Source organism: Nansenia antarctica (genome assembly GCF_963989245.1).
Source record: "Nansenia antarctica genome assembly, chromosome: 7".
Taxonomy (NCBI): Eukaryota; Metazoa; Chordata; class Actinopteri; order Argentiniformes; family Microstomatidae; genus Nansenia; species Nansenia antarctica.
In genome coordinates, this window is record NC_137677.1 from 7,736,472 (window position 1) to 7,747,334 (window position 10,863).

At 45.3% G+C, this 10,863-nt stretch overlaps 1 protein-coding gene across 1 annotated transcript; it reads right to left on the bottom strand.

Annotated features, from left to right (window-relative positions):
* Positions 1-105: 105 nt before the first annotated feature.
* fsd1 (fibronectin type III and SPRY domain containing 1) lies at positions 106-6,919 on the bottom strand (the record flags this gene model as incomplete). Its single annotated transcript, XM_080537101.1, has 13 exons — positions 106-216; positions 474-562; positions 1,320-1,571; positions 2,088-2,170; positions 2,839-2,995; positions 3,390-3,488; positions 3,700-3,909; positions 4,223-4,344; positions 4,768-4,790; positions 5,125-5,226; positions 5,328-5,459; positions 5,668-5,763; positions 6,905-6,919. The coding sequence occupies 13 exons, from the start codon at positions 6,917-6,919 to the stop codon at positions 106-108; spliced, it is 1,491 nt and encodes a 496-aa protein (XP_080393227.1).
* Between the last annotated feature and the right edge of the window lie 3,944 nt (positions 6,920-10,863).

Consider the following 10,863-nt stretch of genomic DNA (forward strand, 5'->3'; position numbering starts at 1 on the left):
CTGGGGACAGGTGTGTTCCTTCCTGCCAGCGCCACAGCCTAAGTCGGGTTAAAGTTCTGCAGCGGTTGTGGTTGGGGGACGGGGGACGGGGGGTCCCCATGGGGTCTAGGTGAGGCTGGCGTTGGAGCTGCTGGTACCACTGTTCTTCCTCTGCCCGCTCGCCACCGCGCTGGGCACCTGCAGACCCGTCTGCACTGAGAAAGTCCCGTTCCATACCTGAAGGGGGCGGTAGAGCATAGAGGATGAACTGAGACGCAGGTTTTCACCGAAGACAGTTTGAAACCCGGCGAAAACTGAATGCTTCTAGTCACAAACATGATAAATGTCTCAGAAAAAACAATCTAATAAATTCAACAGTTGCTAATGTGGCTGTCTGAATGTGGCTATGTTGGGCTATGTTGTTTGCATGCTGTGTTACTTTGTGTGGCTACCGGAGCCTACAGTGTATTCTTCTAGAGTATTGCATCTCTCACCGAAAAGGCTGGTACGACAGGCTGCTGGAACTTGGCTCTGAAGGTGTGCATCAGCTGCTTGGTCCTGGCGTTGTAGAAGGACAGTGCACCTGGACGGAGAGAGGGAAGTCACACAGGTTTAGGTTTAGGATCAGGATAAGGGGGGTAGTGGTGGTAGTGGTGGTCTAGGAGGGGATAGTGAGTTGGATGGTGATCGGAAGGTCAAGAGTTCAAATCCCGCCTGGAAACACCACCACTAGTGTGCCCTTGAGGAAGGTACTTAGCCCTGAGTTACTCCAGGGAGACTGTCCCTGTAATCTCTCATTGTAAATCGCTTTGGATTAAAAGCGTCTGCTAAATGGTAAAGATTATTATTATTATTATTATTAACACTAGATCTAGATCAGCACATCAGCACCTTACCAGAGGGGAGAATGCAGGCTGTAGGCATGCCTCGTGTGTGAACACAGATCGTTTGCTGGCAGAACACATTGCTGATCCTGGAGTTAATCAACCCCTGTACAGTGACCTGAAACTCAGTGCACCTGAGCCTGGCACCTGGGGTGTGGGTGGGGGAACTGGGAGCTGAGCGGAAGAAACATTTCTGCTGTATAGTGTGAATATCAAGGGTGGTGTGTGTATGTGTGTGTGTGTGTGTGTGTGCGTGTGTGCGTGCGTGTATGTGTGTGTGTGCGTGTGTGTGTGTGTGTCTGTGTGTGTGTGCGTGCGTGTGTGTGTGCGTGTGTGCGTGCGTTTGTGCATGCGTGTGCGTGTGAGCGTGCGTGTGTGTGTGTGTGTGCGTGCGTGCATGTCTGTGTGTATGCGCGTGTGCATGCATGCGTCCGTGCGTGCGTCCGTCTCACTCACCTTCCTCGTAGTTGCAGTAGACTCCTATGCGGTCGGGGATGGCACAGTCCAGGGTGCGGGCCTTGTTGTTGTGCTTGGCTGTGAGGCTCTGCTGCAGCCAGTTGTTCAGGTGGATGCACCAGGAGGCGTTGCTCTTGCCCAGCTGGTCGAAGCGGCCCAGGTTACGCAGGGCGAGGCCCACGGCGAAGGCCTTGCTCTCCTTGTCGAAGCGCACCTCCCAGTACTGCTGGCCCGCGTCAATCATGGTGTCTCCTGGGGGGCGGTAGAGAGAAATCCGCGGTCATGAGCGGGAGCACTTATCTTACTTATTTACTTACTGATTTATTGCCATGCAATCAACTTGTCAGTCAACTGTTGGAATTCAGTGGTCTAGAGTCAAGTGTTGTAAGTGCTGCAGCTACATTATGTTTCAATGGTAAATGGTAAATGGACTGCACTTATATAGCGCCTTTATCCAAAGCGCTTTACAACGGCCTCTCATTCACCTATTCACACACACACATTCACACACCAATGGCGGCAAGCTACCATGCAAGGCGCGGCCCGCTCACTGGGAGCAATTTGGGGTTCAGTGTCTTGCCGAAGGACACCTTGTGGCCAGCCGGGGCTCGAACCACCGATCTGCCAACGACCTGCCAATCTGCCAACCTATCATTAGACGGAGGCTCTACCTCCTGCGCCACAGCCGCCCCTATCAATCTGTCTGTATAAAGTAAATATCTCCATTGAACCACCGTCCTCCGGGCCTCTGTTCTGATGTCCACTCACCCAGCACGGTGTAGGACTCAGCGGTGAACCGGTCTCGGCCGACCCGGGCAGAGGGCGCTCTCTTAGGGGACATCATGGCGGTCCTGAGGGAGAAGGAGAGGGAGAGGGGAGAGTCGGGGGATCCCGTTGTAAAAAAGATCCGTTCTATTGATTGTCTAGAGTCAGTTTCATCCATTCCTGGTCCTGGGGACCCAACTGGTGGGTTTTGTCGTACTAACACACCTAATTCACAACTAACCACAGGTTTGATGAGTCTCCAAACCCTGTGGGGCAATTGCTGTGTTACAACCGAACATCAGCTTAGCCTAGCCTAGTGCTTTGAGCGTTTATCCAAAAACCAGTCAACTAACTATGCTAAGCTAACTTATGCTAAGCTAGCTGGCACGAACAACGGCCTCTGTTGTTGCCCCAGGAGCAGGACGGTAGAAACCCTGGTCTAGGGGACAGACAGACACCCTGGTCTAGGGGACAGACAGACACCCTGGTCTAGAGGACAGACAGACAGACACCCTGGTCTAGAGGACAGACAGACAGACACCCTGGTCTAGAGGACAGACAGACAGAAACCCTGGTCTAGGGGACAGACAGACAGACACCCTGGTCTAGAGGACAGACAGACAGACAGAAACCCTGGTCTAGAGGACAGACAGACAGACAGAAACCCTGGTCTAGAGGACAGACAGACAGACAGACAGAAACCCTGGTCTAGGGGACAGACAGACAGAAACCCTGGTCTAGGGGACAGACAGACCTGGCCGGGGAGTGCATGGGAGAGTTGGTTCTGTTCTTTGTCTGTTCCTTGCGGATGTCCTGGATCTTGGACCCCCCGCTGCTGTCCCACTCCACACTCAGGTCCTCCACCTTCAGGTTCTGGTGGGACGAGCCCGCGTCCAGCTTGAACAGGAAAGCTGCAGGGAAACATGGGGACACGCTTTAACATTCATGTGCTGAATTATTCCTATCACACATGGCTGTGTCTCAATTGAAACTCTATTTCCCGTTACATAGTGCACTTCTTTCTCCAGGGCCCCTATAGAGCAGTTTAAAGTGTACTGGAGTGTACTAAAAAGTAGTGAACTATATGTTATGTTTTGTTTTTGTTTTATTTTCTCTATTTTCTCTATTGCCCATTTGTGTGTGGGACATGCTGCATTTCTTTCTTTTTTTTACGTTAAGAGGATGTAGATATGGTGTTTTGTCTATATCTATGTTGAAATTCAATAAATACTTAAGTGACGAAAACACAAAAAAAGGGGTGTGATCTGTGGTTTGATTTCCACATCCGAAACAGAGTGTACTCACCGTGTGTCTCCAGCGTCACGGGTTCAGAGAACTCCCCTGCCACAGCCTTGTTACAGGCCTTCACACGGAAGGTGATGTAGCGCGTGTTGAAACAAAGCCCTGGAAATGACACCATGATGGGTGTTGATGATGTTCGTCAATGTGATGATTCTTTAGATAAGCAAATTACTTCCTGGCTATGACACATCAAAAAGTACTTACTACATTGTCCTTGTTCTAGTAAATATTGACTGACTACTCAATTGAAAAAAAATCCCAATATTGCTATGGACTAAATATGTCCTCTCCACCAAGCCGCCTCCCCCCTCACCTGTGAGGGTGTACTCCATCTCTTTGACGCCCTCCACCACCATCCAGGGGTAGTCCTCTCGGACGCGGGGCGGCCCCTCGTGGTTGGTCCGGCGGTGCTCCAGGTCGAAGTGGTCTATTTTGGAGTCAGGTTCCGGAAGAGTCCAAATGACCGTCACTGTGTTGTCACACACCTGGCAGTCTGATACCTGGATCTCTGGAGTGGCAGGCACTAGGAGGATACACACACACACACACACAAACACACACACACACACACACACACACACACGCAAACACAGACACCCTGTGAGAGGGATATGTACTGGGTGTCAACAAAAGGGACATTGTCACTACTAGCCACAAGCCAGCATGCCCCCAATCACACGGATCATTTACTATGAAACAACATCACTGTTTGGACTTCAAGCTATGTGAGTAAAAAAAAAAAAAAGTGATGGCAAACTGTGAAACAGCATTGTTGTATGGACCTCAAACTAAGTGATTTAAAAAGCCAGAAAACAGACACATCACCGCAGACTGACCTGGTAGGAACTTGATAGCCTGCAGCATCTCCTTCTCTTGGGTGAAGTCCACCATCATGTGACTCATGCTGTCACTGGCTTTGGCCTTCAGGGACAGACGAAAGGCTGGGGCCATTGTCACACTGTCCTCGCACAAACAAAGACACAACACACAGAGTCAGACACACACACACACACACACACACACACACACACAAACAAACACTAATTGAGGGAAGGACGGAAAGGATAAATTAGTTTGTGAGTGTACTAACTAACCACCTCACACAGAGCTATGACACAACACTATTTTCTCCGCTACCACGCAGGAAGGGGATTCATGAACAGACACACAGAACACAGACACACACACTGACTGAGGAGTTACAGTAAACTGCCAGACAAGGGGATAAGAACACATCCCTGTGAAGGACTGTGTGTGTACTACGGAGTGGATGTTTTTGAGTGTACACTTTGTTTGAATGCATGTATGATGGTGAATGGACGGTTTTAAGAGAGAGCTAAAGAAGACACTGAGAGAAATGGACAGCTGCCATGTACCGTACCTATCCTTAATGTCTTTGGCCGCCTGGAGGGAAGCAGAGGAGGAAAGGAAAAGGGAACGAAGGAGAGAGGAGATAGGGACCGAGAGAAAACTGAGTTGCAGGCAGAACATCCATACAATAAAAACATCACATCTGTAACACAGTAGAGACACGTAACGATCAACAAAACCGCTTTACAAAAGATGCACATAAAAGAAATGGAGGAACACGTCGATAAAACAACAGTGACAAAAGTACGCAGTGACAAAAGTGTATTTACGGATATTTTCAACAAATACGGTAACTGAGTACAGATATCAAAAAATAAAACAAAAGGCATCACTGCTTTCGAGTTGAGAGGACAACTTAAGCTGTTACCTGTGTGAAGCCGTCTGTTGCAGAGGAGCAGAGCGTCTGATTGGCCAGCTCCAACAGCTCCTCGGAACTCTCCAGGGCTTTGGAGCAGGCGCCCAGCTGACTCTGAAGGGAGCGGCGGGATGAATACACACAATCAGCAACGGTGGAACCACGTGAAACGCGAGACGACTTCCTCTCAGATGAACAGACGAGCTTCAACAGACCTGTAGCTCGTACGTGCGGCTGGCCCTCTCCTGTTTGATGCGTGTGACCATGCCCTCCTTCAGCTCGTTCAGGACGGCGTGCAGTGAGCTGAACTCGGACTCCAGGTCCTCCTGCACGCGGCCCGAGTTCCCCTGGGGGGGTCAACGGGAAGGAGGAGGAGGTCAACCGTAGTATAGAAGCATCGCTGAGATTGGCTGAATCAGTTGATTGACAGACATGTCATTGACCTGGCTATGGCATGCTTATCATATTACGTTTTTACAATCCTATTAGGTCTGACTGTCTGTCTGTTGGGTTTCAATTAAAAGACTGTCTGATCGTGCACAGTCAGCACTGTACCTCCAGATTGTCCAGACTCTGTTTCAGACAGCAGATGAAGTTCTGGATCTCCTCATTCTTCAGGGCCAGGGTGGTAGTGATCTTCCGAAGCGATTCCTTCGGGAGTGCACATATACACAGATGATTAAATAATCGACTGCAGTAGCATCTGCCTAATAATAGCCCATTAATCCCAAAGGTATTGGTTCTATATTGCCTATAATTTGTCTATAATATTGTTAATGATAGTATACATAGAATATACATTGTACACCTAATATATAATATAATATATGCCATTTAGCTGACGCTTTTATCCAAAGCAACTTACATTGCAGTGAGTGCATACATTTCAGTATATATGGTCCCAGCGGGAATCAAACCCACAACCTAAGCGTTGTTAGCGCCATGCTCTACCAACTGAGCCACAGAGGACCACACCTCAACAAACAAGAACACATCAGCAATAACTACATAAACATGCATAATAAATGGTACAGTCCCGTGGATCTCTTGGTGGTCATTTCAACCTTTTGTGTAAACTGTGACCAGGGCGGGCATCTTGCTCCATAGCCCGGAAGGATGCGCCATCATTCATAATTCATAACTCAGCAGCAGAGATTCGCATGTACAGTATAAGTAGCCCTGCTATGGGAACCCCTTTCTGCATCAGCCTAATAGGCATAGTATACGTAAGTCTTAAATCATTTCAATCAAAAAAATGCATAGGTGGCCTAGTTTAATAAGACCTCACAGCTATGACAATTATGTCATAGTCACAGTCCCACGCCCGTCAGGTCATTTCATCCACTCCAAGAGGCATCCGAGCTTTTACCCCAGGCCCAAATGGAGATATATTAACGGGACATTTCCCTGCTTGGATGGCTTGGGAGATCGCTACTTACTATTCCGTTAAAAAAAAATCAAAAATAAGTGGAATGCTAAGAATGTTTGTTGATATACATACAGAAGTGGAATCAATAATGGTCTATTCTGGGACCTGTCACCGCCAGATGCACTTGTTCTCACTACCAGCTGGCTGTCTTGCAAATCGCTGAAAACTGCAAATCGTTGAGGGGCACAGGCTTAACTTGGCTGTCAATGCGCAATTATGAAAATGTAGCCTTGAAATAATATGCATAAATCATTTCAAGGGGTAGCTTTAGTAAAAGGACCAGGGAGAGACTCTCCTTTCTTTGTACGCCCTGCAAGCGCGATAATCATGATCAAACACAGGTTGGGCCAGTTCCATCCTTACCTTTTGATCTCCCATGTTTGCCGGTCCCAAACGAACCGGTTCTGGAAGTCTTACGAAATGCAAAATGCGTTTTTCTTGGACGTCCCCTCGTTCCGGCGTATTTGCACCAGGCAGATTCCTACTGGGCTGGTACTGATGCTGCTGGAGTGCATTGCATCTTCCGTCCAACGCCTTAGGGCCGATGTGTGTGTTGCGCATGCGTAAGGGAAGATAACCCTGGGTAATGTAGTTTTCAATGAGCAGCCTTCTGGTCAAAGGTTTGGGTGGGCGAATTCCTGTATGTGGAGTCTTCAGATCGTCATTAGATAGGTCACTAAATGCCTCTAATATTCGGATTCTCAACAGAAACAATGTTTTTTCTTTATTTCGTGATGTTAGAATTATACGGTTCTATCTCCATTTTTGTCAAAATTGAGTTTTTTACATAATCTGATCCATTAGGTGTTTATTATGCCTGTGTGGTGTTATTTTAAAAATGTTGACATTTTTTAGTTAGTAATTAATAAAATACAAAGGTTCCATCTCACAAAACATAATGGAATGTAAAAACTTTGACGCTCAATATCTCTGAACTTCCCTAAACGGAGATAGAACCTTATCATTCTAAGCTCACGAAATGCCTCCAATATTCGGATTCTCAACAGAAACAATGTTTTTTCTTTATTTTGTATTGAACAACAACACAAAATACAAGAAATGGAAAAAGACAAGGGTACATTAAACGTAATGTAGACAGAGATATACATATTACATGTCAAAAGAAAATTCAAAAAGTTCCCAAAAAAGTGTCCAAATAAAAAAAGTACGTACTGCTTTTTGATTGTTACATTACTGATGGCAATGCATAGGCTAGACGACACCTCATGACATTCTAAGTTTCTCAGCCTAGTTTCAGACTGACTAAAAGGCCTGTCAGAATGAGGTTGTGGTGCTGGCACGAGGGCTGTGGTCTCAGCGAGCCTAGGCCAACTGACTGGATGACAATTGACCTATTTTTTTGTTTGATGTTCTTGTTATGTGAAACACTAAACAAAGTGAAACACTTTGTCAAAACTGTGTTTTCCATGACCACACCATGTAGTTTACCTAGTGTCTGTATAGCTTTTCACTATCATATTGGTAAATTGCAACATTTAGGTTGTTCATTATGTTCTCAAAAAAGATTGTTTGAAGTCTGTTCATGCTGTTAATTTCTGCTCAGAGCAAACACTTTGCCATTTACAATTCAGAACTTAGTTTTGTTTTCACAGGAAGTGTATAGTAAAGGAGATATATTGTAGTGGCAAGTTGAATTATAACACCTTACAACCCACAGAAAGCCTTAGCCTTGTTTCCAGGCAACGCGTGTTCAGAGTTTGACCACAAAAAGGCAATGTACCCTTGCTTGCATTCAGACGACACCTTTAAGGAAATTGTTGACTATAAGAATCTCAAGACTTTGTAGGGGCTCAACTGTTGTTATTTTTTTTAAACATACCTGTCAACATACATGTTTCACTGTCTTTGAGATTATTTGTACATGCGCCAAACCCCCACCCACTTAACTTGTGCTTGGCTTCAACATACGGTAAATGTTAGACCTGTCCTTCCTCCCACTCAGTCCTTCCTCCTCACACTAGTGAAGGGAGCTATGACAGGGTGTCGAGCTAAGAAGCCCACCGTTGAGACAATAGAATGGACATGGGGAGCAAAGTGACACTCTTGCTGTTTCTTACAGGTAGGATTACTGTATTTTATTTCTTATAATTTACTATAATTTCTCTATTTCATATGAAGCCCCTTTAGAAAACATGCACATGTGGGGCATCTGATTTACATGCAGGGTGTGCAGAAGTGACAGCTTATTTCAACTTCTGTTAAATTTACTCTTTTCAACTGATATCTCAACTGCCTATATATATGTGGTTGAGTATGTTTATACTATACAAAAACAACACAATATTAATATGGACCATTGTAATGAAGAGTACTGTAGCATTTCCAAACTGTCAAACCAAGTGTCTTTGATGGTCTTGTGATATATACTTCTTTACATGTATAGTCATTGTTAGAGTATTGTCACTTTTTGTCACTTTTTATTACTTATTACTGAATTGTTCTTCATCGTAGAAGAAGAAGAATTGAATTGTTGTTGCTGCTGCTGTTGAGTGTGGAGCAAGATCCCAAAACATGTCACTTTGTCTATTACAACTTTATGCGATATAAGTGACAAATACAATTGTATTTTATTTGACTTTGATTTGATAACTCAAGAGGGCCTCTTGTTCAGAGTGCCTAACATGCAAGTGTGTTAAGTGTGTTACTGTGACTGAGCTAGATCGGTGAGCTACATGATGAGTATTCTTGCAGGACAAGAACACAGTCCTTCCGTGTGCTGATGACTAAAGCCCTCATGCAAACTCATGCACTGAAATTCTACTGTAATCACGTGTTGTAATATAGTTATTTGTTTGGGACTTTCTCTGCTTTTCTCTGCATTTTCACACCCTCTCCTTTGCTCTAAATCAACCACATTGACTGGCAGTTTATCAATCACCTTATTCCATTGTTATTTGTGTTTTGCACCTTCCTCTGGCCTGCCCAACAACCCCCTGGTGACAGCAGCAATGGTGACTCCGTCGACGAGCACCCTCATCCTGACTCAACCCCCAAGTACTGTGGAAGCTCTTCTCGGCTCTTCTCTGACCCTCAACTGCAGTTTTAAACCCCATGCCCGTCTCCGTGTGGACTGGCTTTTCGAGCCTATTGACAACTCAAGTGGCAGCTCCAAGAAAATCGAGAGTCTGAAGAATCATATTCTGCCTATAAACAGGACTTGGTCCACACTGGATCTTATTAATGTTACATACAATGACAGCGGGAGGTACTTTTGCAAAGTCATCGTAGAGATTCCTGTGATGAAAAATGAATGTAGCATTGGAACTCAAGTTAACATATGTAAGTAACAATATAATCAATTTCCGTTACCTGCACAATGTCACTGTGAAATGGTTACTAGGATTATAACTCAAAAATGTAATTACTCTCTCTCTCTCCATAATAGTGGGAATTCTGCCCTTTACCCCCTCTCCCCCATATGGAGTTGGGAGTATAACCTGGTGGCTGTGGTTAGCAGTGGGAGCAGCGTGTACCGTCCTTGTCCCATTGGCAGTGGCTACCATCATCTTCATACGAGGAAGACACAGGAGCAGAGGTATAACACTGCTTATGACACTGCTTTCTCTCTGAGGATGTATCTGGTATGTATAAAGTACATACTTTCAGAATTAGAATTAGAATCAGAATTGCTTTTATTACATCCATCCAATGTACAGGTAGGTACACAACAGTACAATTCTTAGGCTGAGGTTCTTTAACGTTGGCATTGCAGCAGGATACAAAATCAACAATAATAGAATAAAGTAAAATAAGGTAGTAAAGGGGTAGTGGGGTAGTGGTGGTCTAGTGGATAGTGAGTTGGACCTGTGATCGGAAGGTTGTGAGTTCAAATCCCGCCTGAAACCACACCACTACTAGTGTGCCCTTGAGTAAGGCACTTAGCCCTCAGTTACTCCAGGGGGAATGTCCCTGTAATTCGTAATTGTAAATCGCTTTGGATTAAAAGCGTCTGCTAAATGGCAAAATTAAAATTAAAGTGATAAAGTGATGGTAGTCGTACAACAGCGGGACCAGTCGTGCTGCAGCAGAAACAGTAGTGCAAAATGCTGTACAGGTTACAGTGAGGTGAAATGCAATATCATACAATATACAGTATAATACATGTGATACAGTACAGTCAGTCAAGTAGTAGTCAGGTAGTGTACTTTGTACCGTTTTCCTGTTAACCTTTTTGATGACCTTCTGATGCCGAGAAGAGTACTTTCAGGAGGGAATCACAAGAGCATCTGCAACAGATGAAAGAACTCTGTCGTGGGATAAGTATCACATCACTGCAATGAAAGATAAAGCAGTGAGAAAAA